This window comes from Bombus terrestris, chromosome 11, assembly GCF_910591885.1.
Source record: "Bombus terrestris chromosome 11, iyBomTerr1.2, whole genome shotgun sequence".
NCBI classification, from domain to species: domain Eukaryota; kingdom Metazoa; phylum Arthropoda; class Insecta; order Hymenoptera; family Apidae; genus Bombus; species Bombus terrestris.
Genome location: NC_063279.1, coordinates 7,148,438 through 7,175,127, shown reverse-complemented (window position 1 = coordinate 7,175,127; position 26,690 = coordinate 7,148,438). Strand labels below are relative to the sequence as shown.

General features: G+C 36.0%; 4 protein-coding genes and 2 long non-coding RNA genes across 11 annotated transcripts; 3 read left to right on the top strand and 3 right to left on the bottom strand.

The window, feature by feature from the left end:
• Positions 1-296: 296 nt before the first annotated feature.
• LOC100642256 (minor histocompatibility antigen H13) lies at positions 297-3,323 on the top strand. 2 transcript variants are annotated; one of them, XM_048410184.1, is made up of 6 exons: positions 297-608; positions 1,177-1,287; positions 1,344-1,447; positions 1,524-1,698; positions 1,773-2,266; positions 2,351-3,323. In XM_048410184.1, exons 1-6 carry the CDS (start codon positions 417-419, stop codon positions 2,427-2,429), a joined length of 1,155 nt encoding a protein of 384 aa, XP_048266141.1. In that variant the 5' UTR covers positions 297-416; the 3' UTR covers positions 2,430-3,323. The 2 variants fall into 2 exon arrangements, with proteins under 2 accessions (XP_048266141.1, XP_020720965.2); XM_020865306.2 differs by having other exon boundaries at positions 303-608; positions 1,365-1,447.
• A 70-nt stretch (positions 3,324-3,393) lies between these two features.
• On the bottom strand, positions 3,394-4,526 carry LOC100642376 (proteasome subunit beta type-2). The gene is made up of 3 exons (XM_012314013.3): positions 4,315-4,526; positions 3,747-4,103; positions 3,394-3,637 (listed from the first exon to the last, which is right to left on the bottom strand). The coding sequence occupies exons 1-3, from the start codon at positions 4,403-4,405 to the stop codon at positions 3,462-3,464; spliced, it is 624 nt and encodes a 207-aa protein (XP_012169403.1). The 5' UTR covers positions 4,406-4,526; the 3' UTR covers positions 3,394-3,461.
• Positions 4,527-7,388: 2,862 nt separating this feature from the next.
• On the top strand, positions 7,389-19,374 carry LOC100642497. 5 transcript variants are annotated; one of them, XM_020865427.2, is made up of 13 exons: positions 7,391-7,498; positions 7,662-7,719; positions 7,820-7,876; positions 7,953-8,193; positions 8,380-8,618; positions 8,724-8,903; positions 9,467-9,811; positions 12,277-12,475; positions 13,180-13,419; positions 15,917-16,003; positions 16,806-16,937; positions 17,015-17,166; positions 17,752-19,374. In XM_020865427.2, exons 8-13 carry the CDS (start codon positions 12,278-12,280, stop codon positions 17,876-17,878), a joined length of 936 nt encoding a protein of 311 aa, XP_020721086.1. In that variant the 5' UTR covers positions 7,391-7,498; positions 7,662-7,719; positions 7,820-7,876; positions 7,953-8,193; positions 8,380-8,618; positions 8,724-8,903; positions 9,467-9,811; position 12,277; the 3' UTR covers positions 17,879-19,374. The 5 variants fall into 5 exon arrangements, with proteins under 5 accessions (XP_003399138.1, XP_012169404.1, XP_048265758.1 ...); XM_012314014.3 differs by having other exon boundaries at positions 7,390-7,498; positions 7,662-7,876; positions 9,618-9,811; XM_048409801.1 differs by having other exon boundaries at positions 7,390-7,498; positions 7,662-7,876; positions 9,615-9,811.
• LOC125385888 lies at positions 12,316-15,431 on the bottom strand. The gene is made up of 3 exons (XR_007225619.1): positions 14,484-15,431; positions 13,194-13,514; positions 12,316-12,445 (listed from the first exon to the last, which is right to left on the bottom strand). It is a non-coding gene; the product is annotated as an uncharacterized LOC125385888 (long non-coding RNA).
• Positions 16,586-17,758, bottom strand: LOC125385889. The gene is made up of 3 exons (XR_007225620.1): positions 17,591-17,758; positions 16,972-17,214; positions 16,586-16,878 (listed from the first exon to the last, which is right to left on the bottom strand). It is a non-coding gene; the product is annotated as an uncharacterized LOC125385889 (long non-coding RNA).
• Positions 19,375-21,222: 1,848 nt separating the features above from the next.
• Positions 21,223-22,485, top strand: LOC100648255. The gene is made up of 4 exons (XM_048409803.1): positions 21,223-21,304; positions 21,387-21,544; positions 21,766-21,850; positions 22,071-22,485. The coding sequence occupies exons 2-4, from the start codon at positions 21,387-21,389 to the stop codon at positions 22,266-22,268; spliced, it is 441 nt and encodes a 146-aa protein (XP_048265760.1). The 5' UTR covers positions 21,223-21,304; the 3' UTR covers positions 22,269-22,485.
• The last annotated feature ends 4,205 nt before the right edge of the window (positions 22,486-26,690 follow it).

The following is a 26,690-nucleotide window of genomic DNA, read 5'->3' as shown; positions in this document are numbered from 1 at the left end:
TCATATATTCTGTCGTAAACAAAACGCAATAAATCTATCATAATATTGTCATTACTAATCAAATTGAACATTTCGCTTGAAGAATTAAAAAACTTATAAGAAATATAAAAAATTTTTACTCGTTAGATAATTATCATCGATCATTACATATATAAATACTTAATAGATCACAAAAAAATAAAAACGAACTATTTTGTTATTATCTATTTTGTATTATTATCAATTAATTACTTAAGTTGTAAGTTTCATTATTACATAAATGTAATTTTCTTATTTGTTCAGTAGCTTGCTGAATTTAATGGTAACATGATATGACGTTTATCCATCTTTGAATTATTTTTTCGAAGATTTTTTTCAAAGTCGTGTCACAAATTGCAACTACACATTACACACACAGTCGAATTAATAAGTCCAAGATGGCAAGCGAGGTAAACGAAATTGCTGTTCAAGCGAGTGAAAATATAACAGAGAATAATGAGGCGATTACTGGAAGAATATCATCGACATCTGAGGGAATGGTTCTTGCTTATGGAAGCTTGATAATTATGGCCATTTTACCTATCTTCTTTGGTAGTTATCGAGCTGTTAGACACCATAAGGAGCAGCAGGTTAGCCACGCGTTTGACATATGTTTTATACGCGTATGTCGGACAAATTCTTCGAACTTTCTAATAATTAACTGTTTAATTTTCATTAATTCACAATATTCAAATGATAATCTTGCATAGAATATCTTTTTTATTATCATTGGATGATATTTAATGAGTTTACAGGTTGATAACTGTAAAGTATTTAATTGGAGACCAGAAAATGTAGTGATGTAAATCAGTTCACTGCTGCTATTTTTCATAAATTGTTCTCAATTATTGTGATAAAAAATTCATTATACTCAAGTCATGAAGACATATCACATAGAATACATAGAATAAAGTAGAACATAGAATAAAGTTGTGCTTATAACCTAATTATAACTTTATTACTATAATTTATAGCTTAATTAATTATGAAACTAGAGGGACTATACTGTTTAAAAGTTGAAATATGTGACTAAATTCAAATTTTTAAAATGTTGACATATACCACTATGATTTTTAAATTAATTAGCATTAAGATGTAGCATTGTAAAATTGTTATTAAATATTCTGTAGCATGTAGTGCTTTTATATTTTTTTATAGCAACAATGTAAAAAAAGTGGAGAACAACCAGATACAATGTCGCGCAAGGAAGCAGCAATATTTCCTTTCATTTCTAGTATTACATTAGTTGGACTATATGTATTATATAAGGTAACAAGTGTTAAATGAATGATCCTTGTATAAGAAGTTTATTTATTCCACATTAGAGTTATGTCAACGTTTTTCAGGTATTTGCCAAGGAGTTTGTTAATCAAATTTTGGCTGCCTACTTTTTTTTCTTAGGAATTTTAGCCTTGTGTCACCTTACGAGGTATAAATAGTTTCTGATTTATTGGAATATATGTAGTTAGCGTTCTTGAAATTACATATTATGATTTTGATTGCAGTCCATTAATTTCATCATTGGTACCTGCTGCAATACCAAAAACTCAGTATCATATATCATTCACTAAAGGAGAAGGTGATAAGTCAGAACATATTATTAATTACAAATTTAATCTTCATGATATTGTTTGTCTAATATGCTGTTCAATTGTTGGAACTTGGTATCTTTTAAAAAAGGTAATAGACATTAAACAAAATTTTCTTTGGTAAAAGTGTACCTCAAGTCAAAATAATTTTTTTAAATTTTACAGCATTGGATTGCCAATAATTTATTTGGAATCGCGTTTGCGATTAATGGAGTTGAATTACTACATGTGAACAATGTTCCAACAGGATGTATTTTGCTTTGCGGACTCTTGTTTTATGATGCATTTTGGGTGTTTGGTACAGATGTAATGGTAACAGTTGCGAGATCATTCGAAGTACCAATTAAATTAGTGTTCCCTCAAGATATATTAGAGAAAGGACTTACAGCCAGCAATTTTGCTATGCTGGGTTTAGGTGACATTGTTTTACCAGGGATTTTCATTGCCCTTCTATTGCGGTTCGACAATAGTTTAAGTAGGAAGACAAATGTGTATTTCTACTCGACATTCTTCGCATATTTCATGGGATTACTAGCGACGATGTTGATTATGCATTTATTTAATCACGCACAACCGGCTCTATTATATCTAGTACCTGCTTGTTTGGGTACTCCTGTACTTTTGGCATTGGCTAAGGGAGACTTAAAAGCATTATTTTCGTATGTATCTATAAGTGTTTCACTTATATGCTTCTGCTTGAAATTGTTTTAAACAATAGATTATAAATTACTAATCTTTTTCAGTTACGAAGATCATCCAGTTATTCCAAAACAAACAGAACAAACTGCACAAACGCAAGTAGAAATGAAGAAGGATACATAATATTCGTATTTAAGGTGATCAATATAATAAAACTGTCAGCATTATTATTATGCTGTTATCGTTTCAAATTTATCGTATATAGGGAAAGAAATGATAGTTTCTCTTATGCTCAAGCTGTACAATCATGAAATTTAAAAGTATCAACAACATATGTAATTATATCTTACATAAACATTGTGAGATATAATTTTATGCTTGGTTCAAATTTAGTTGACATTCATACATTCAAATTCGACTGAGTTGATGATTCGTAACTTACTTTGTATTTGTATCCCTTTTCATAAATGTCAATATACGTATATAGAAAGATTAATATCAATAATTTATAGATAAATCATTCAAGAGCGAAAGCAAAAAGAAAAAGTAGTATTTTTTTTAGATAAATTGTTCCTTTGTAAGCAAAATTTTAAATAAGAATTTATATTAATATGTTTATTACAAGTGTGAATTAGTTTTTATTGGATCAGAGGACCTGAAAGAAGGAAATAATTAGAATAGAAAATTAGGTTGGAATTTTCTATTTCTGTATAAAATACGACTTTTACCCTATTATAAATGACTAGATTGAATTCCTATTCCAATAGATTTATAGTCTACAACATATGTTGTATTTTATTAGAGGTGTGGATTACTTAAATGAATTATAAATTATAATACAATTTTTCACATGCACAATTCGAAAAAATGATTACAAAAATTCAAATAATTTTTTGATTTCTCGTTAGTAACTTCTTTTTCCATTTCTAATTTTGTTAAATATATACAACTTTTCTATAATATAACAATATTTTAATTGATAAAATTTATTTAAAAAGTGGATTTTATAAAGCGTGTTTAGTTAAAAAAAATATGTAAACATCGAAAACATAATAAAACTACATCTTCTTTCATTTATTCATTCTATCTTTTTTAAGTGATCGCCTATAGGTTTTCTATTCAAAAAGCAATGATTAGCGATATTACCTCATTTTAAAACATTTATTCTTTGAATTGCAAATAATATTACAAATAGTATGAATAAAAATAGATACTTTATGCCTTATCAGCATCTTCAATAGCCAAGTTCTTTGCTGTGATAGGTTCCAATTCTTTTATACCTTCCTTAGATACCTTTTGTACCTTAAAATTTGGAAGATTAACTATTAATCGCTTGTGTATTTCTCTGACACATTTTTTCAATAGTATGTATGCTTCTTCTTCCGTTGAATCTGTAATGTAGAGTAATGTATGCAGCATATTTTGATAAAAAGTTTGTATTAATAATACCATATACAAAATAAACACTAATGTAAATTTGATCTTAATAGTCTTTCTTACCATATTTGTGATATCTATCTAGAATGGAAAGGGAGAAAAAGCCTCCATAGCCATGTGCCGCATAGGGCACTTTAACACATGATGCTAGATAATCAATGAAGTACAATTCTGGTCCACTATTTACATCATAGCCAGCCATTAATAAATTGACAAAATATGGTGTTCTACTTCTAAGATAATCTGCTAAGTTTCTTCTGGTGAATGACGCAGCTGCCTTTGGAGATAATTCATAGCCATTTCTCATTTTGTAAAGCTGTATATTTTTTCCTATATATTCTGAAAATTGTGTAGTATCCCCAGATTCTCCAGATACTGCCATAATAAGCTTATCAGACATTTTGTGAATTTTTTCTTCATCTGAAGTAACAGAATCAACAAAATATATAAAGTGACTTGCATTTACTATATAAATATCTTATAATTAGAAATAGATATGTATCAATACTTCAAATTACAAATACAGATAAATTTGATACTTCAATAATACTTGTAACAGGAAATTAATAATAAAACAAATAATTTATCTGGAAGTATTTTTTAGGTTGTAATCAACCATTTAATTTCTTACCGTTTTTCATAACCATAATAGATTGAGCTGTAGTCATATCAGCCGCAACTAAAACAAAATCTTTAAATTGTATTCCGATTAAACATTCCATTTTTAGGAATAATTCTTTCTACTGTCTTGAGTGCAATTGCAACACGACTAAACAACACCAAAATCTGCCTGTCACGAACTATGAGGTTAGGATCGCAACTATTAAAGTAACGCGGCGGTCATCAATGTCTTACATGTTCAATGACAAATAAGTTGGTAACCGCAAACAGGTTCCTTTCTGCTAGCTGAGAAGAATTCTGTCATCCTTAATGGTCTAGATTTACTAGATTTTACCTAGTTTCACATTTTATTTTTATTTTCACCTATTTTTACTTCATGACTTCAAACTTCTTAAAATTTATAATCTTATATATATATATATATATATAATATGTACAATCTTTTCTTCTTTAAAACTTTCGTTTTCTATATAAAGCATGCATTTATTTTAATGAAATTAATTTATTTCCTTTTTTATAGAACTTTTTATAAGAGTAACTTAGTCTACGGTTTAGAATCAAAGGCAGAGCTAGATCAAAATCTGTAATTCAATTTACACTTTCTAAAATCCAATATTGATTTCATTATCATCACGTGGCGGGAACTTATAAGTTTTTGGTTATTATAAAATTACACAATTACACAAATTATTAAACGGAAAATTATGAATTCATTACAAAATTATACATTTTTTGTAAAATTCCAAATTAAATTGAATAAAACAATCTTATTTTGCAAATGAACGAAGCGTTTAATTATTTAAAATCTTCACATTCATCAAAAGCTTTCTTATTAATAGCGGAAGTAGATTGCCATTATCTTTATTTGATTCATCATTCATTGTTAAAGATAATAGGCATCTCTTAAAGGTTAAGGATATGAATCTTAATAAATATAATCTCGCGAACCTGAATAAAAGCTCTATATATATAGCATGTTAGCAAGGGAATATAATATTACAAAAGTATTTCTATAAAAGTAGCTACATGTATATGTTGTAATATCACTCTAATTATTTTATTCTTTTAATGAGAATGGTATCTTTAAACATCCAATAAAACAATACCCCATTATTTCTAATATGAAATTCATAGATCATTTTTCATTAGAATGAATTGCAAGGCAACAATTATTATGCACCGTGCAAGAAAAGGGAGGCAGAATACAAATGATAGAATACATTCAACGATTCCCGCTATCCTGACACTTTGTATGTCAAATAGCTGTAATAGATATTCTACCAGTATGCAATGCAAAATGAAATTCGTTTGCCACGAAGTACCCATAAAAATGAATTTCTGAGTTAGGTTTCTGAGATTATATTATCCAATCTATATATTCCGCTTACCTTACCTGTTTTACTTTTCACTCCGTATATTATTTCTTTTTCCTCTAATTATGTTTTTTAAGTTGTCTTTCGCCTAACTGTACCTTCCTGTTGTTAAAATTTTTTCAAATCTCAGAAAATTATGAATGAATCGTTAGTGATATTAATTATATATATCTTTTTATTTCAAAGATACTAAAATTTTTCTGAAAAAATTTAATGTCATTTTATTAAAATGAGAGCGAGACCGTCATCCAAAAGTTTCATTCATACTGTGAAGATCGTTTGCAGCGAAAGTTTATTTCGAAATGAAATATAAAGGTAGTACATGCACTATAAATAAATATTATACGTAAGTAAAAGGTATATTGAATTCTCGATGTAGTAGGATTGAATTTATTAAAGGATAATTATAATCTTGGCGAGGCAAACGGTCACGAAGGAAACTGACAGAGAGGCAAACAGAAATGACTGGTTCACGCTCGTTAATGTACCATTGCATTTCTGTGTCAGTGGTAAAGGTCTAATAGCGGACTGGATCTCCTATTCTTTTCAGCTTTATTATAGACGCCGGAACACCGATAATTTTCCCAGGTTCGTTCGGGAGGAACGAGCGTGATGCCATTCGTGCACGGGACACGGTATTTCAGATAGAAGCGAAGCTTAGCCTACAAAAATTTGAAAAGCTATATCGAAGCGAAGCGTGCACATATGAATTACCGTTCCTTTGTATCTAAAACACGCTAACGAACGTTCAAACAGTTCCCGTTACTAGAAACATCGGATTTTTCCTGAGGTTTCAATTTATCGAAAAAGTGCGCCTTTAGGTATACAGGCTTTCTACTTTTCAGCGGAATCTACCTTACCGATGGTACTGATACTAATATCGAACAGATAAAGAATATAGTGTTTTTATGTTACTCAGAAAGTGAACAAACGTTTAGAAAGTAAAAAATTCTAGTAGAAAACGTTAATGATGCTACGTAGATACAGGCAATATTTCATTTCTAATGGCATGGACTTATGAGAAAAATTGGGATTGTAGAAGTTGCAACGGATTCTTGCATGGCACTAAACCTATGCGGATTATTGAACAAATTGGAATTTGCGTATTGTGCTTTTCTGTAAATAATCTTCGTATTTAATATCTTTCTTTGATTCTATATCTTCCTAAGTGTTTTATTTTTTTTTTTTTTTTTTTTACAAAATTCATGGTAAACATTTCCCTTTGTCAATCGCTCCAATTGACACAAGAAGTAGGAAGAAAGGAAGGAAGGAATTAGTACTTCCGATGGATCTTTTACTTCTACGGAAGAATTAGTTCACCTTGTTGAAGGTCGTTTGTTAGTCCCGTTACATTACTATCCATCTATGACGTATATACATATAATGTACACCGTGTTCAACGAACAACGTTCTAAGTATTTAATAATACTTCAATCTTGAAATTGATTAACAATTCCTACTTTATGAGACATATTATATAACTACATGAGACACGATCATCGTCATTGTATCGATAAAGTTTGGAACGAATTTGAAAATATTTAACAGCTACAAGATATTTAATGCAAGTATGTACTTCGTAGAGCCCGTAAAAGTAGTTTAATCATCCATGCTCGAGATATCTATCCAAGCTGTATACTAATTTTTATAAAATATATATATATGTAAATTCTATGGAATTCAAACTACCCGCCAACCGACATTTTTACTTTTGCTTTGTTTTACCGACAGCCATCTTACTGAATAGATCAGATCACGAGGGAAGAAGGGTAATTTAGGGCTTAAAAAATCGATTCTTGATTGGTAACATTTGTACAACAGGTAAAATCTATAATAGATTTATCATTAATTGTTATTATATATAATTTAATTTATTCTCAAAATAAACTCGATTTTCCAGAATCGATCGTCTTATTCACCCCAAGGATTTATCTTATTATATATATATATATATGTTTGCCGTAACTTCTATACACATTTCCAGATCAATTTCAAATTTGAACTGTGCTCAGTGGCGGATTTAACCGTTTGGGGGCTCTGAGGTAAATCAAATTTAAAAGAAGTTTATCCTGATCAAACAGATGCCTGTTAAACCAATAGGAAATTCATATTTACATTTCCAAACGATCTCTTTAACCTCAGTTTCTAAACGATCTTTATCCTCCGGGTGATCTGCCGCAAGATACGCACTATACGATGGTCAGTGTAGAATCGTCTTCAAAACTGTCATGGTAAGCGAGTCCCGTTCGATTCAATTGTTTTTCATGTATTCTAGTAAACGCAAGGATCCTCCACAACACTTCAGAATTCAACATGGAGCGCTCGATGGCCATCTCGAACATTCTATACGCGTTGATTCAACAGACATCGTACCAGCCAAACTAAGATCATTGTCCCAGTCTTCGCCTACCAACAAACGTATTTTATGTAATTCCGAAGATCGTTCATCAAGCTTTTCGACAGCCACCTCCCGGCCCCCATAGCTTTCCGGGGTTTACAGCGTCATTAGCGTCGAGGTAAATCCGCCCTCGATTGTTCCAATGAAATTCTTCTATCGAATTTCTGTCATAGAGCGTCCGGAAATTGTACACCGATAGACCACTGATCGAAAGTATCAAAGAACGATGAAACCTAGAAAAATCGAATACACGTACGCAAGTACGTTCACCGAAGGTCCGACTTATTTTTTTCGCGAATTGCAGGTCACTCTTATACGCGGTGATTAGCGAGATGCTCCTAATAAGAAGACACGACTCCAGCATCCCGCTACTGAAACAGTTATGATGAATCGCGACCGCCTAGTCTAGGGTGCACGCAACGCGAAATGGGCCTTCAAGAAGAAAAGGAAAGCCTCCGGCCGTGGACGAGCGAATGGGTCAATCCAACGATCGATCGATGCATCGTCGTTTTATTTCGCGTCCAATTCGTTTGACTGATATCGGTGCGAACAGGATATTCTAATATTCACCGACACCTTCGACTACATCGACCTTCTTTAGATAAATAAACGATAAAGTTTCCAACATCTTTTATACGTTTGTTTTAGAAATCCTTCGTGTGGTTCTTATTGGAATGAACTAATGACACGATACAGCCGGAGAACGGTTGAAAAGTTTATCTCATTCACGGGTGTACGATACGTTTGCATTCTAACTGGCCTGTGTTGACCGTCTTGATAAACTCGACGGAATCGAGGAAAACAAGAAATCTTGGAACGATGCCGCAAGTAGGTAGAAAAATTATTCCATTGGAAAGAAAAAATCGCTAGCGTCGATGATTGCAGATTTTTACGGTCTCGTGGAATTTGCATTTTCGAGTAAACAGTCGTGACTGAACACTCTCATCACTCTACTTTGTATTTGTACTTCTACAAATGCTATTGAAGAAATGTAACGCGATCAGAGATCTGTTTCACGTATTGAACGTCATGATGCTACACTTTGCATATTTTATATATTTCTATTTGTTTCTTCTACTGTAGCCTCAGAGCTTATTACAAGCCGATCGATTGGATTTTTACTTCCAGTTTCTTAGAGTACAGCAGATTCTTCTATCGGATTCCTAATTCTGTTTTATTTCTCTTAACGGTTAATTAGTAGCTATTATCTCGTACATCTATGCGCCATAATCTTGGACTTTGAAATTTCCCATAGATGCATAAATATTCACGTTCTAGTCATGGCAGAGCTACGTTTCAGAATGATATAGCACGAGTTCAGTTCCGGACAGACGCGAATTATAATTAAACTACGAGATGCATCCTTTGAACTTTGTCAGAAATAATTTCAGTAATCAACGAAGCAAAACATAGGGAAAGAGGGAAAACTCGGTAACCGAACGTTCGTTCGTGCATTGTTTTGTGCGAGAGTATTCGATCGCGATAAAAGGCTGGTGGAATGTTGAAACCGTAAAATCTGGACGAAAAGTATTCGAAAAGTAGACCTTCGGGATCGACAGCGAAGAGAAGCGGCAGAGGATTGGTCCGTTCCATTGAAAATAGTGCCAAAGGTGTGTGGTCATTGGCCGTGCGGCTTACCCCCACGTGAATCCGCAAGCTATATAGAACACCTCGCGTGGAATTTCATCTTCAGAACTGAGAGTCAGTGTCAAGGAAGTCTACCTGGAAGTAACGAAGTAAGTACCTTACAGTTTGTCCAGATACATCGACACTCGTGTATCACACGTTACTTTCCTCCGATTACTGCGATTTAACGTTCAAATTGTCAAAATTCTCTCGTACGATCGTTCAACGAACTCTTCCATTTTTTTCCAGTTCCAATTCTGACAGATCATTTTGCATTCGTACTTACGTCGTTTGGACCCGTGGGAATATAATTTCAAAAGCTCGGTTCGATCGTTCTTTCAATGAAAACAATTTTAAGCTTGATTTATAACACTTGTTCCATGGTCGAGAGTATCAACGTTCGATGTAAGGGCATCGAATATGGAAGATTCTTTCCGTCGTGTTAGAAATCGACGATACGCGAACGAATTCGACGAACTAGGAACGGGTAGCAAATGCCTTTTACAGATGCCGGCTACAGTTAGAAATCGTTCGCGATTTTTCCGCCGCGGCAGGTACCGTTTTCGAGAGGCGTGGCTTCACGCTACGTATTTTCTATTTGCTTTCGAAAACCATTCCTTGGAATTCCTCTATTCAATTACGTTATATCATTGAATCCAAGAAACGAACGAAACGTTTTTTTTAATTCTTTCTTTATCTATGAATAATCATCGCCAATGCACAAAAATGTTCCTTAATTCTTTCATATGTATCGTATATTGTTATATGTCGATCGTACTCAATCTTCCACTTTAATTTCTTCGAACATTCATCAGAAACTTGTTCAACCCCCATTTTAATTACCCAGAAAGATCGGATTTCTATGATTTTCTTTTTGCTGGGCAACGTTCTTCCTTTTACTTTTTTATTTATTTATTTTTCTAACCAACCGGTACAGTCGAGGACGAGGAAGACGTCAGTAGGTCGCGACCGCGTTTTCAGGTAACGGTACCTGCCGGGTTCAACAAACCGGTAGCTTCGATCGAGAAGTGGGCTACTTGGTGCTGCCAGGATGACCTTAACCGCTTTGACACACTTTCCTGTCGCTCGATGCATCGTTCCTCCGCTTTACGCCAGTACCATTCCGCTTTATTCGTTTCGCGTGCGCGCGATCGCTTCGCTTTTTCCTCATCAACGCTCCGAGGCTCAAGATCAAGGTTATCGATAACGGACTACCTAGATGAACGTAGCCTTCCATCACGGAACCGTCTAGATCCTACGATCCTCTTTTTGTATTAATTAAGAATATGTAGAATTTTCGCTGGCCACTATTATGGTCTTTCTTTTTATATTATATGGTATATCCAGAAAAAGAACAAAAAATAAGGAAAAATTATTTCCCGCTCCGGTTATCAGGTACTTCTGGTTGAATATTTGTAATCGATAGACTGGCAAAGTGCAGTTGCATTCACGGGAAGTTTAAAAGCAAGAATATAGAAAATTTTCAAAGTGCGATTGTACGATTATTTTCATTCATATTGAATTCTCATTCACCAGATTTAGATACAAAAATATAAAAAGTATCCAAAGTACGATACTCTCTGCAGTATTCAGAAGATGGGTAAAATCTTTATTTGAATTTCATTCCCTTCAGTCATGTTTCTAAGGGTGTGAATTTGTATGGTTATTTTCATTCATATTGAATTTTCATTCACCAGATTTAGATATAAAAATGTAAAAAGTATCCAAACTACTATATTTCTTTGCAATGTGTAAAAGATGAAAGAAATCTCTGTCTAAATTTCATTTTTGATAATTGTGTTCATAAGAGTGTGAATCTGTATAAACATTCGCGATTTAGTAATCGACGTCGGAGATTATTTTCATCTGTTTGTAAGTTTGATTCTGGAAATTTTGAGAGAGCTCGTAGTTATTATAGTATTCGTTCAATCATTCAAAGGAAAGCAGATAGATGAATAAATTGAAGACCGGAAGCTGCGACATATTTGGAGCGTGAATCGATATAGTGAATTCGAATTCCTCTTGATTCGGTTCTACGTTCTTGTTTTCTCTTTTGAGTCATTCGATGCTGGAGAGAGCGTGGCGTCAGTTATATTTACGCGTAATTAAGGACTCTCTTCCTTGAGAGAGTATATAATTGTTTAAAGGAAAGGAGGTAGAAAAATAAATTCAGCTCTGCTGTTGCCTCCTTTCATCGTCAAAAGTCTCTTATTGGTGTGTACAACTTCAACTTTATTTTAAATATTATTTCATTTTAAACATTCTCTTAAAATACTAAAAACCTTTTCGTTTGCGACAGTGAGAGCAAGATTGAAACATACAAATCCGAGGAAGCTGCGACATTTTTTTGATTCCATGTGAAGAGTTTAAATTCTTCTTGAACTTTGGCTCTCCATCCGTGTTTTCTCTTTTGAGTCATTCGATGTTAGGGAGAGAGGGAGAGAGAGCGAGAGTGTTGCATCAGACTTGTTACATTTACTCGTGATTAAGGACTCTTTTTTCTAATTAATCATCGAATCGATCGCTCTTTTGGTATTGATCGACGATGATGGAGAAGGTTGAATTTTCTTTTCAGAATGAAATACAATCAATACGTGTCGCTATGCTTGGTGGCGCTTGTTCTTGGACAAGCAGCATCACTGCCACAGCATCCTCAATATCCGCAACAGTTCCAACAGCAGGTGAGGGACGAGAGGAAATTCGCGGAGAAGCCAAACGCCATGAAGAAGGTCGCCCTCGATGACCTGGACGACATCAGCACCAATCAGATTCAAGTAAACTATTAGAAACATTTTTTAATTTTTTTCTAAATCGATACACTATGTATTTTAGTAACTCTTTAGTACAAAACATATTTTACCATATTGCTAACAGCCTTCTATTCCACAGAGTATACATACATATGTTATTAGACTGTGAATTTTTATGCAGATTTATATTTTTCAGAATATACTTAAAAAAAAAAAGAAAAATAAGAATTTTCTTGGTAAAAAATTATGTTGGCTTACTCTCACACTTCTTATTTTATAAACTTTCTTTTGTCCATCGCTATACATATGTAGTATACAATAATAGTAATTAACAGCATCAGTTATAATCGTATTAGGTTGTCCATGAAAGTTTTTTTTCCGTTTTACAAGAAAGTAATAGATTCGTAACATTCTCTTTCTTTTTATATTATTTTGCTGAATTATGTATGATCCATTTTGTAGTAATAGAAAAGAAAATACATAATTCAATATGATCCAATGTAATTTGTCATAAGTCAATGTATGATCCATTTTGTAGTAATAGTACAAAACACGTAATTCAATGAAATAATATAAAACAAAAAATGTTGTGCATCTGTTATTTCCTTGTAAAATGAAAGGAACTTTTGGGACAACCTGATATTTATTTATTCTCATGTAAATTGATTTATTTTGAACTTCTACTTTCTCGATTTTAGACTAAACGTTTCTTCGTTTTGTTCCACCAGGAAGGTAGCAGTACCGGGTTTTCGTGGTCGAACATGCTGAGCATGCTGATGCAGATGCTCTTAGGTCAAACAGGCGGTGTAGCCGGTCCAAGCAAAAACGAGATCGACGATGGAGCACCAGCCAGTCCTTGGGCAAATTTACTGTCAGTAGGACTCAGGGTGCTCACCGCTCTTCTAGGAGGTCCTCAACAACCTGTCGATGGTATCGACAAGGTTGACAACCAGAGCAGCCCCATGCAGGTACTCTTGCAACAACATCACACATTTCTTCCCTTTGATTACGGTCATTTCCGCTTCCACGTTAAATTTCGTAGAATCTTCAGTCCATCTCTTACCTAAAAATCAAACGTATCATTTTTTAGGTATGTTCATGCTGTGATGTGTTTCTTGATAACACACAGCGTGTTCTATTAATCACGGCACGTTCTATTAATCGGCAGGGGGATGGTCGTACGTGAAAAAATAAGTCGAAAATATAGAATACAATTTCTTCAGGCGGCGCTTTGTTTTTGAGAAAATCGAATTTGAAAGTTTGCTTGGTGTCGGGGAATAATCTACTAATTGTTTATTGAATATGAATAAATGATCGTCAGGAGATTATTGTATATGCGAAGATAAATGAAAAATGTGGTTTAAATGGGTAAAATTTTCACGTTTAAAGCCTCGTTTTCACGGAATTAGAGCTTGATCGTCTCTAGTTAAAAATTTAGCCTCGTACAGGCGTGTGACTAATTTCCAAAATGATTTTCCTTCGAAACAAAATTTTATTCTACATTATCGATTAATTCTCGCGCGTAGAATAAATTTCCTGCTGGTTATTCGCTATCGTTCGGTCCGCAATTAGCGAAGGTCGACTATAGCTGACGACTTTTGAAACTCGATTTTCTCGAAAACAAAACGACGTACGAACAAAGTTTCCTCTATGTCTTCGACTTGCTTTTTCACGCAGAATCATTCCCCTTTGTACCGTGATTATTGGAAAACTTTGTATACTTGATTGGAATTAATATTGGACATGTTCGCGATTAAGAAACAGAGTTAGAAAGCAATCGGAGGGTTACTTGAAACGGTTTCGCGCAACAGGAACAGCGAGTTTCCGAGACTTTCATCTTGATTCGGGTCGCGTAACGAAAGCAAGCACAAGCTGAACTGACTGTACCGCGTGAACCAATCTGGGTCAAACGCATTGTAGGCTCAACTGAATTATTCCATGGTAATAGCCACTCATATAGCTTTATAGAACTTTTTGTAGAATTTTTTTTTCAAATTCTAGTAGAATTTTGTCTACGATTCGATGTATTTACCATGGTATCGTTCGATCGACCCCTCCTTTCGTAGCATTTTGTCTAGATTCCAGTAACGCTGTACATTTGAATAGCTAAGGTCCGCTATCCACGAAGCGCCGCTTCATAGACGCGTATTAGCGCGTTGATATCAACAGTGAAATGAGACTATACGCGTCGAAACATATTACCATGCATCGGTAAGCAGCTTTCGTCAGACATGTTACAGCGTACGTAGATCTGTATCGGCGGATTTGTATCGAAACTATCTCATATCGATGCAGGAATTAGGATACCGAATACGATTTCGTAGGAATTAAATTTCCTCTCGAAGAGAATCTTTAATTTTGTATTTTGTTATAATCGACGCATCGATCAATTTATGATCTGCGATAGTCCGATTGATGACGACAATAATGGAGTTGGAAAATAATCGGACATTTTGAAACGTGTGTTTCAACGTAGGTTAAAACTGATGCAGATTTCGTGAAAGCTGAGTGTCGATGCATCATGACATGTTTTTTCGATGTGCAGACCGAGCTTCAGTACGATCGTCGTAAAGTAACATGCGCCTGAACAGCGGCAAACCGTACAGTAGCGTACGTTGCAGCTGTAAATGGATGTAGGACGAAAGCGCGTTTATCGACATTTGAGACGTATCGTTATAGATTACGCTTACGTTTCTATGAAGCGACACTTCGTGGACAGCGGGCCTAAATTAGAATTAGTAGCACGTCTACGCTGTAAACTGTACATCGCTGAGCATGAAACGGAACACGAAGAGGCGTCCGTCTTTCTCCTAAAAGAATATTCGTTTAGAATTCGAGAAGAAGAGATCGCTGTTTTTCTATCTATGATGGAACGTGTCGTTCGTGCACGCATTGTAAAATAATATCGTCGCTTCTACGTCCTCTTACTTTTGTACGCAATTCTTTTTAAAAGAGAAATCACAACGACATACGAGTCGTTTGTCGACACGAGCTGTTACTTCCCTTAACGAGCTCTACTGTCTCCTGTTGCAATTAAGGGGACCCTGGACACGTTAACGATCTTCACGTTTTCTAAACGACTTAATTTCCCTTTCGATCCGGTTTCGATCCAACTTCGTTCTCTTTCGTTCGACACTTTTTTAAGATATTCTATGAATCCTAAAATCCTAAAATAATGTCTTTTAGAGTTATCAATGGAAAAAGAAAATACCTTTTCGATTTAACTTCCTTCCTTACCGTTCGACGAAATATTTGTTTAATTCTAAAATTGTAAAATATTTTCTTAATTTTAGCGTAATAGTTTTTTTAAATTGTCAACGAATGAAGATCGTACGTTGCTGTGATTTCGTGTAAATTATAGAATATAATCTGTTGCTTGGGGCAACGTTACCGACTCGATCTCCTTTGTAAATATATCATCAGAGAATGTTAACTTAGAGCACATGGCTGGTGTCGGTTGTTTAGGGCATTTTGACTGCGGTGCTGGGCGCGTTTCTAGGACAGGGCAGAGACCCCGATCAGGTTGCTGTCATGGCTAAAAACGCTTCCGAGGTTAGTACCTGATCGAACACATTGTACATGAATGATTTCACTCCTTCTGTCTCTTTTTCTAATTGACGTTTCGTCAAAAGATACACCAGAATATAGACTATGGATATTTATACGAAATACATATTTTTCTAAATAACTAAAGAAGCAGAGTATTCTACTTTGGATATTTTATATATCTTCGTATATGCGTTTTATATGCATTTAATATGCATTCTATATATTTCTTTTTATTTTTGTCTTTCTTCAGACGCCCTGCTAAGCTATTAACAAGTAACCACAATTACATGTATTCCATAAATATGAGTAAATAATTAATTAATTATTAACTAGCAAATTTTTTACTTCTATAGGCTGTGCAAAAGATTTATCTCCTTTAGGAAACTTAGAGCATTTTTCACATTGTCTTCTTCTATTGGTTAGATACGATTGCATATCGTTGGGTATTTTCAAGTTGCATCTTGTATCTTCGAATTTGATGCAATAGCAAAGTAGACATACGCTGGTGCTGTTGGTGTTGCAGTACTCACGGGGTTCAGTACTCTGTTCTAAGTATTTTATGTATCTTTGAATTCCCCACTGATGCACAAAAATCCACAGTCTATTTATCACATCGAAATTTTATAATGAAGTTTATGTGAAAAATTTTATTAAAATCAACGACGGAGGAATTGACGAAGCGTCGATAAGCTAAAATAAAATAAAAAGTACGCTTTCCACGAGTAGAATAATGCTTTTGCTCTGTCGATTTCGCCTAGTATTATAATTCTTACACGCATTTAATGGATCAATTTCTCCGAAACAGTTCATTAGCATAGTGATCAATCTTCTGGACGCGTTGAAGACCTCGTTCTCTCATCGTTCCCTGGCAGCTAGGTCTATGGGAAGACGGGATACGGTTTCAGAAGCTGCAGTCGCCTCCATTTCCATGCTCAAGGTACTTGAAAATATAATTTTTTGTATAAACTTACTCTGTTGTTATCCGTTCTGAGATTAACGCGATTTTCATTTTAGGGCTACATGAGGTCAGTGAAGTCATTTAATAACGTTGGTCGTGCGGAAGATGAAGGTCAACGAGGCTGCGCCGAAAGAGCCCTTTGCGAGGCCAGCGCAGAGTGTGTTGCAGATGCTCAGGGGACGTCTTCTATCTTCTGTCAACTTGGATCGTAAGTGCCTCTATTTTTTTCGTAGTGTTTTTCCAATTGAGAAGATTTCTGGGAAGAATATATATAGTAAGTATATATATATAGGCGATGAATGTTTTTCTAGTTAAATATTTGAATTATTCTATAAACGTATAAAAGAACAAAGTTCTTCAATTCGTCGCACTGACATATTTCATTTCTAAATTGTCAAATTTCCAATGTTTAAAATTCTCAAGTTTCTAAACTTGCAAGTCTTCTAATTCTCGAAGTCCAAGTTTTCGAACTTTTAAATCCTGTAAACCCTTATATTTTTACATTCTTTGATTTCCAGAGTTGAAAAGTTTCAGATTTTCAAATTAACAGTTGACACAAAATAATTAAAATTCAGGTATCACAGTAGTTGGAAAGTGTACAAAATATTAAAAGTATTTTCGACACGATCTACCTATCTCGTCATTTTGTCTTATGGACTGGATTCCCAGGAAGCTCCTCGATTGTGAATCTACATAACATTGACAAAGAAAACAGTGATTGATAGATATTAACAAACAACATAATACTTGAAATAACAAACGAGTAATAAATACAATTTCTTACATTTCCAAGGTACGCAACAAGTTACCTGCTCCAAAGGCAGAGCGGAGTAGGTTTCGAAGCACTGTACGAAGCAGGTCGACGCGGACGCACCGGTGAAGACTGCAGAACCCTGTTCATGGACTGCAACGCCGTATGAAAACCCTTTTCGATTCCTTCAAGTACGATTTAGACTCTCTGCGACGCGATTAACACCACACTCGGTTATTTCTAACTTCTCTAAATTAAACTCAACGAGGAATTCCGTTTAAAATGATCATTTCTTCGTTAAAAGTTTCTTTATTAATTTTTGGAGTGCCTTGGCCGGGTGTGTCGTGTGCTGAAGTTTAAATCGCACCGACGGAACAGTAGCTTTATACGCGAGAACCGTGTCGAGACCAAACCAGAATGGTGATCCTCTTCTCGAAGCTCTCGTTCGACGAACTCGCTTCATCGATCGACCAATTTTAAATTGGAACATTTAGAACCGAGACTTAGTCGAAGCGAAATTATAACGAAAGTAAGATCCGATCGAAATTGACGAAATCATAGGTTTTATTGATCGATTAATGATCAATTCTTAATACATTGTTGACCAGTCACGAGTAAACCCATGTTTGCACGCACGGACATTGTGGCTGGTGATACAAGTGTTCATCTTTGGATAAAATATCAAATAGTATGCATCAGTGTTTGCATAAAATAGCCAGCGAACAGTGTGTTAATTTATTGGTCGATCAACGTGTCCGATAGCGTTGCTATTAATTGGTCGATAATCCGTAACGATTGATAAAACTCTCCGAGTTCTCTGGGATGTGGAAACGTTCCTGGCGGATCCTGCGAGTTCATTTACGTAAAAGGAGTTCGCGACAGAGAGGAATACGCGTGAGAAGAGGCCGTGCACGAAAGAATGGCGAGAGTATAATACACTTTAAAGTAGATGTAGACTGAATGAGATTCCAGGGCCTGGACGAACTGTGTACCGTTTGGACAGGTCTATACGACAATCACGATATTTATTTCTATTTATTGAACTTAGTGGACATAGAGTTAGCCCGTAGTCGAGACTCGAACAGCTACCACGCAAAGGGAGGACCCGTTCTTTTCCTTGAAAACCAATTATCGTACGTTAATTGTAATATCTGCATTGTTAATCTTTGTTTGAATTGAATCTGCGTTTTCTTTTTGCCACGATCCATGTCGACATCTTCAATATTTAATCTCTAGCTTGTTCGCATTTAGCGAGACAGTTTCTTCGTTTCGGGGAGGAAGACGAGCTTTGAGTTGTCGGATGTTTTACGTTTGGTAAATCAGATTGACGAGTTTCTTCGAATCTTTTTCTGGCTTGTTTCAATGGGATTCGAGGAAATTCGTATGTTGGAATGCCCCTCCCTAGTTTTCTTTTTTACGAGTTAACGTCTCAGGATATTGTGTTTGTTTTATCACCCGCTCAAAATTATCTATTGTATATAGGTATTATATATGTATACACATAAACACACACACAAACAAACAAACAAACACACGGGTGGAGTTTTTTCACAATAGCCACGTTCTATTTAGCTCAGTTAGCGTATCTCTTAGACGTAAGTTGTATGTATGATGTGCGGTACGATGATATCTCAATTGAAATTAATAAACGGTCTTATTGATAAATCTTAGTCCTGAAAATCCTTCAAAATCCTCAGTCCTTCAATTATAAATGTTCTCCATTAACGAATTTTCCTGTCAAATCTTTTGTACAAATTTGTAATTCTCGGTTGCGTTATTTTTGCATGCATCCTCTATATAAAATTCTTTAATGACAATTAAAGCAATTAATAGGTCGATTATTGGACCAAAGTCTCGTGGCTTCTCGCTGTGACAACTTTCTTTCCTTAAAAGTCCCCGAGCTAACCGACGCTCTTTGAAAATCGTTGCTGGCGTCATCAGCGTTAAATCTTCATCAAAATCCTCATTATTCGAATCCAACCAGGTCAGTCGTCTCGGCAATCCTTTAAATTAAACGCAACGACAAATTTCGTTAAAAATTTCATTTAGCTTCGTACGCGAGAACCGTGTCGAGACCAAAGGAGAACGGCGATCCTCCTTCCGAAGCTGTCGTTCAACGAACCCACCACATCGATCGACCGATTTAATCGGTCGCCTTCTACAACATTTAGAACCACGATTAAGTCGAATTCTCATGTAAGATGTAACGCTGCTTTTGTCTAATCTCTTTGATTTGGAATAGAAATCAACATAAGACAAGTGAATAGTATAAATTTTCTTACCACAATCTTTTTTATTAACAAAGGTCATTAATCCGTGTAATATCTGAGTGACGTTTTCTTTTATCCCTGGATATTAAAAAATGAAGAAATTGAAAGATCCAAAGATTTGAAGATTCAAAGAATCGAAGTTAAACGTTGAATCTTCGTGAAAATCCTACTTGTTCCTTGAACCCAATTAGGTCAGTTGTCTCAGCAATTACTCGGTTTAAAGACACTCTGTTCCTGAGATAGGGGACAATGTGTCTGGAGATCTTCATGATAACAAAAATTATCCTCGCTTCTGCGACAACGAGGACATTGTGCGTTTAACCGGTGCAACCAGCGGACAACGCCAAGAAATTCACAGTCCGTGACAAAAAGCAAGAAGAATAAACTGTTGGGTCCTTGCACGAAACAGTGTGAATTAACGCGCAAAGACGGAAGGTTGCGAAAGACGGAAGCTTTTTCGTGCGTTTGTCGGTGATTCGTTGAAGGTGAGATATCTGTGACTCGAAAGTGTTTCCTATCAAGAAAATTCGAATTCTCCTGTATAATTACAATTCCTTTGAAAATCGAATATACTCGAATATATACAGGGTGGTTGGTAACTGGTGGTACAAGCGGAAAGGGGGCGATTCTACGCGAAAAAAGAAGTCGAAAATATAGAATAAAAATTTTTCGTTTGAGGCTTTGTTTTCGAGAAAATCGACTTTGAATTTTCGCTGGGTACGCGTGCACTTTATCACGTCTCGTTATAACGGATCTCACTGTAGATCGTTGTCTCGATTATTACAAAAATTGCTGAAAATGTTGCCTATTCTGCCGAACACATACTTCTGTTCTTCTAATTAAATTTCTATGAACATTTTCTAACACATTGGAAGTGTTTATCAACATAACGTCAATCGAGACAACGATCTACAGTGAAATCCATTATAACGAGACGTGATAAAGTGCACGCGTACCCAGCGAAAATTCAAAGTCGAATTTCTCGAAAACAAAGCCTCAAACGAAAAATTTTTATTCTATATTTTCGACTTCTTTTTTCGCGTAGAATCACCCCCTTTCTGCTTGTACCACCAGTTACCAACCACCCTGTGTACATTATTAATTAATTAATTTTTCTGTTGGCAAATCTTCTCGCAAACGATGCTCGAATCTTTGATGAATTCCTTCTAAATTTACAATTTTTCTATTATAATTTATTTTTTTTTCAGAATTAAATACGTTACCACTTGACAAAGTACTGAAAGGAGTACTACAGATAACAATTTTTACGAACCGTTGAAATTATTTCTTTCAAAATTTATGACTTTTTCGAAGTACCAAACGCGGTAGGTACATTCTTTTTTTAAAGACGTTAAAAATGGCAGCTGTGGATGCATTTCTGTAAACTGTCAATAAATCTTCTTACAGATGACGTTTAAATCCTTGATGAACTTTGGAGGCTACAAGGATTCTTATTATCCTAATGTCGATAGGTACCATAGTGGCCCTGGTGGTGGCTATCATCACAGCGGATCTGGAGGATACCATCACAGCGAATCTGGAGGATACCATCATAGTTCACGAGGGTGAAGAACGTTAATATGGAGTAGAATTGTAGAAATCGTGGCATCTTGATACAAATGACAAAGAAATAGTTCTTTTACAAAAATATACAACTTGCGCTAGAAACTTATTTACTTTTTGATCGTTGTTACTAAATTATTGAGATAATCGATTGTCAGTTAGATTGTCGTTAAATTATTATTATCGATTCGGATAATTATCATGGTGTTGCGAATATTTTCAGTGGCAAAGGTAAAGGAGGCGACAAGGGAGCTGCACTTAGTGCTCTAACGTTGCTTGCTTTCCTCTTCCTACTAAACATCATGCAGGTAACTTTTCTTCCTATCAAACTATCTGCGAATCTTCCTCGAAAAATTTCCATCCAATTAATTCAGAACACCTAAAATGAACGTTCCTTTGGTGATTAATTACGGTACAGACAGGACCATTATCTTTCTTTCTCCTACTTTTCTTTTTAAATATTTAATTTGTCATATCGAAGAAAATGTACTTCTACCCCCAACTTACTGATCTATGCCGTGTTTTCAGCAATCGATGCAGGACCAGAATATGATGACAACGACCACAGCGGCAACGATTGTTCTGCGTGACAACGATCAGCCAGTGGTGTTGGACGCGAAGGAGGAAAAGGAGAATGCTAAGAGGGAGGAGACGAAGCGCGTCAGTAGTTACAGGACGCCAGCAAAATCCAAGATCCAAAGGCTTAACAGTCAATATATTAAATGAAATCAGATTAGTACACAATGATTCAGTACAGAGTTAGTTGAAAGTAGATGAATTAAAATGAAGAACTTTGCATCGAGACCAGAATCGCAAGCTGTTCTCGTACACGTTTAACAATGTCATCCATAAAAGATCGCCAGCATTGAAATCGTATTAAGATAATATTTATTGAATTCATTCTGTAACAATTCCATAAACAGACGTGCTTCGAAATATCGTATAAGTAGCATCATACGTTATTCTCATAATTCACACTCCGCCATTATTTTTCCTCTTTTCCCTTTTCGTTTTTCATTAATTCCAATTTTTCTTCCCTTTCTATATATACATATATATATATATACATATTTATTTATTTATTTATATCTTGTTTGTAATGTAATTCTTTCATTTGTGTGTGAGTGTATATATATATATGTATATAATAATAGCCGTATAATTTCTTTGAGAATAAACATACATATATACAGCGAAAAATGTCCATCTATTTCTTTCGTCCTTTTCTTCCCTCTTCTTTTTCTTTCTTTTTTTTTTTTTGTTCATCCTCGAAATTTCTTATAATCGTTTTACGCGCGAACGAATTTGCGTTATACGAACACGTTACTTCCGGTAAGTCGACGCGGAACTCAGTCGAAATTTATTATATTTATAAGAATAGACTCTATAGGAATAAATAATTTGCTGTTTCTCAGAAAATAACAGGCTTAGAGCCGTCCGCGACGAAGCTTCTTGCTTTTATCTTCTTTCCTACGGATTTCTTTTTTGTCTTTTACGCCACTTTTCTCCTATTTCTTTTCTCTTTCTCCCTCGTTTCGTTTCTCTTCCCTTTTTCCTTTTCTTCTTTCCATCTCTTTTCCTTTCCTCGCGCCTAAAGAAAAAGATTCTTATTGCAGTTAACACCGAGCGGAGTTGTTTCTTCAATTTCCCTATTACTTTAATTAACAACGCGAGTCGATCGTTTCCCTTTGCCGGATCTATAAATATTTATTTCCTCGGTCTGTTCCTCGAATATTCCTTGCTTTTCTCTTCGTCACCTCGACGCTCCTTTCACCGCGATACAACGATGATCACCGCTTTGCGTGCAACTTCCGGTTCCCCGACAAGACGACTCGACCAGCGACGAGCTCTGAACAACCCACCAGGGGATCATCAAGATCGAATCAGAAGCGATTCAACCCAGATACGCCTAATTTTCCGCAGAATAATTGCAAGATCACCGTGTTACTTTTTTTCCTCGAATAGTTCGAGTAAAAGCGAATGTACAATAATTAATTTGTCATTAATTGTTGGAAGCTATTATGGGTTAAACTCCATTTTATGCGAATTTTGTCTGAAGAGTATCGTCTCGCGATCGTAGTACTCTAATCTTATTCGTAGCCAACGCGAGAATAACATTTTTATTTCTATCTTTCATTTTCAATGTCGAGTAATACCAAAAGATCGACTTGCACTCTTTTTCGATTCGATTGGCTTCTAAACTAAAAAGAACATCGTTTCATCTGTGGTATAGTATTAACGTGAATTTTTTACATGATAACTTAACGACGAATAACGTATTAATATATGGCGATAAATTAATAAAAAACGTTAACGTAACAATTTCATTAAATGGCGCAAGCGAAGGGGAAGTTCAGACATATCTGCGTCAACGAATAATTGTAATAGCAGATAATAATAATAATAAAATCTTCTGAGATTACTACGAGGCCTGCGAACACGTTCCAGTCAAACCAAAGCGACGTCAGAAGATTTTTCAGAGAAAAGAGATGGGGCGGAAGAAGCTCGTCGCCGTGTCGAACGATCTCACATCGAGAACCATTTGCCTTGGATCAACGTTGCAAAACCTGTGTATTTCCATCTATGGTTAACATTCCTCAACATTCGCGATATTCTTTAACAAACAGTTCCTTCCTTTCCTTCTTTTCTCGTCTTTTGCATAGATTTCTCGCCTCGTGGACGATTCCATGGCCACGGAATTCCACAACTTCCGGTACACGCTGCTGCCTCCGGTCTCGCAACATCCTGACGGCGAGAGAGCATTCTACAGTCTAGTGTCTAGAGGAACGCGATGTTTGAAATGATTGAGCCACCCGTCAAAACACAAACACCATTTTTATTCTCTTTCTCCGTCCGGTTGCTTCCCTTTTTTCTTATCGTTTTCTTTTTCTCTCACACTCACTCTCTTCTTTTTTCCTTTTCTTCATTTCTCCTTAATTTCTCTCCTCTCTTGTCTCTTACTCTCCCACTCTCTCATACCACGATTCTCTGCAGCGTCACCGCGACATGCGTCCTCCGATTCTTTTTTTATTTACACAACATATTTTTTTTTCTTTAGAAACATCGAAATATCTCGGTAGACGTCCGCTAGTCGTCAAGTAGCTTAAAAAGTAATCGTGTAACGACGTGTATTGCTAAGGGAGGCTGGAGGGGTGGTTGTAATCGGGCTGCAACGCCCCAGTGAGTTTTAGGAGTTTCCCTCGAGGCTCCTGTACGCGTTCCAACACGTCGCGATCCTCGTTTTGGGTTTTTCATGCGAGTTAGCCTCCGCGACGCGCGTTACAGGCCATGTAGTTCGATTACGGAAGCAACTTGTATCGATGCAGGAGTCAGAATTGCGTCTTGGTCGGTGAACAAGGCCCGATCGGGCGCAGCTTTCGACATATCGCGGAGGGTGGCAACGATACCGAACGTAATTTACGGCAGACTCTGATCGTTGTATTTTGTTTCTCGATGCTTGGCCCAACTTTATCCGACAGACGTTGAAAAGCAGAATCGCGTAGACGCGAATAATTTCCATGATCGCTCGGTTCGTTCGTTGCTAGTTGCTTCGATAACGCGCAATTAGAAAATCCGTCGCTCTCGGTTAACCGCGTTTCTGGCCATTTCTTTTTAGTCTTCGATTTTGTATTCTTCGCGATCAATCTCCTAGTACCGATAACGACATTGGAATTGGGAAACGCCGGGACATTTCGAAATACGCGTTTCAAGCTCGGTATCGCGCCACGAACTGAAAGGAATCGATAACGCGGAGGTAAACCGAAGCAGATTACACGAAACTTAGGTGTCGATGCGTCGCAACGTGTTTCAACGCGCGCAGGAGCCTTTACAACTTTTATATTCTTCCCGGTTTTTCTTCGTTTTCTTCTCTGTTTGCTTCCCACCGTTTGTTGGATCGGAAAAGCGTTTCTTCAATGTACTTTTGTGCAGATAATCTATACAGCAGAGGTTCGTTCGTTCGAACTCGTCTCCATACTTATTTCGAATTATTGAAAGTTATTCGGAAAATGTTGGAACAATCAGAGAAGCTTTCGCTGTTCTCGAAACGAGACAGAATTAAAACACGTTCGTCGAACGCACGAATCAAACGGCAGCAGATCGTGAAAAGAACGTCTGGCGATAATTCCGATAGACTATGGACGTTGATGCGTTTGTAGAAAATTGAAAAATGGAAGAACGCACGTACGTTAAACGATTTATCATAGACAGACTTGTAGAAAATATACACACCGCCTATGCGCGTTGTATGCAAAAATATAAAAAAATATTCAAAATATAGTACTCGCTGGCAATATAAAATTTCCATCACGTTGCTTGTGCTGAAGATAAAAATTTGCATCAACATCCACGGTCTGAATATCAAACGCGCATGCTTAAATATTCATACGATCGAACAATTTAATTAATATCGTAGAGTTGAAATATCGAAAGTGAAATATTTGTGAAACATCGAAAGCTTCGCGTTACTCGTCATTAGGCTGCGGATTTTTACGCGTTTACGAGAAATTGAAATATCCAACGAGTAAAAACTGCACGCGAAATTAATACGCCGAAACGTAAGGAATATTCAAACGGAAGTTGTCGTTATCCTCTTTAATTCTCCATTTGCTTGCGTCGATAGAACCGCAAAACTGCACAAAAATCCGCAGCCTAATCGTTGTTGTAATCGACGAATATCGCAGCGAAAGTGTTGAAAATTCGATCGATTCGATCAATGCGTACGGCGAATAATTTAAATTACGCTGGAAGATTGTCTGGAGAGCAGAAGTTTCGTCTGCGTCGAGCAGACGATCTCCAGAATTTCTCATTTCTCTTTTCCTCGGTTCCATCGTTTCGACCGGGAAAACGCAAACGAATCGCGAAGCAAGAGTAGGAATATGAAAAGTTGCGGAAAACGGTGTTGCGGCGTCAAATCGCTAAGATTAAATCGCCGACGAAGGGTCCCAAGCTAAACATCAACATCTAAGAAAAGACTCGTTGATCGAGCGTCCTTCCGTAGACCTCGACGAACTAGCTGCTAACTGGCTAACTCGTTTAGCGACTCGTTTTAAGTTACTCTCTGCGCGTCAGTCACGCCTCTCCTCGTTCGAAGATAAAAGCGGAACGATTTGATCAATTCCTACATGCGTATCGGAGAACTCGAAACGA

What these genes read in the sequence shown, in the direction of transcription:
- LOC100642376 (XM_012314013.3), bottom strand. Translation starts at nt 4,405, where the DNA reads ATGGAATGTTTAATCGGAATACAATTTAAAGATTTTGTTTTAGTTGCG. An exon ending in TATTATGGTTATGAAAAACG is followed by an intron (nt 4,104 to 4,314) that starts GTAAGAAATTAA and finishes CTGTTACTTCAG; the next exon opens with ATGAAGAAAAAATTCACAAA. An exon ending in AGATAGATATCACAAATATG is followed by an intron (nt 3,638 to 3,746) that starts GTAAGAAAGACT and finishes TCTACATTACAG; the next exon opens with ATTCAACGGAAGAAGAAGCA.
- LOC100642256 (XM_048410184.1), top strand. Translation starts at nt 417, where the DNA reads ATGGCAAGCGAGGTAAACGAAATTGCTGTTCAAGCGAGTGAAAATATA. An exon ending in GCCTTGTGTCACCTTACGAG is followed by an intron (nt 1,448 to 1,523) that starts GTATAAATAGTT and finishes TTTTGATTGCAG; the next exon opens with TCCATTAATTTCATCATTGG. An exon ending in GACTTAAAAGCATTATTTTC is followed by an intron (nt 2,267 to 2,350) that starts GTATGTATCTAT and finishes AATCTTTTTCAG; the next exon opens with TTACGAAGATCATCCAGTTA.
- LOC100648255 (XM_048409803.1), top strand. Translation starts at nt 21,387, where the DNA reads ATGACGTTTAAATCCTTGATGAACTTTGGAGGCTACAAGGATTCTTAT. An exon ending in TACCATCATAGTTCACGAGG is followed by an intron (nt 21,545 to 21,765) that starts GTGAAGAACGTT and finishes GAATATTTTCAG; the next exon opens with TGGCAAAGGTAAAGGAGGCG. An exon ending in TCCTACTAAACATCATGCAG is followed by an intron (nt 21,851 to 22,070) that starts GTAACTTTTCTT and finishes CCGTGTTTTCAG; the next exon opens with CAATCGATGCAGGACCAGAA.
- LOC100642497 (XM_003399090.4), top strand. Translation starts at nt 12,278, where the DNA reads ATGAAATACAATCAATACGTGTCGCTATGCTTGGTGGCGCTTGTTCTT. An exon ending in TGGCTAAAAACGCTTCCGAG is followed by an intron (nt 16,004 to 16,805) that starts GTTAGTACCTGA and finishes TCTCCGAAACAG; the next exon opens with TTCATTAGCATAGTGATCAA. An exon ending in CCTCCATTTCCATGCTCAAG is followed by an intron (nt 16,938 to 17,014) that starts GTACTTGAAAAT and finishes TTTTCATTTTAG; the next exon opens with GGCTACATGAGGTCAGTGAA.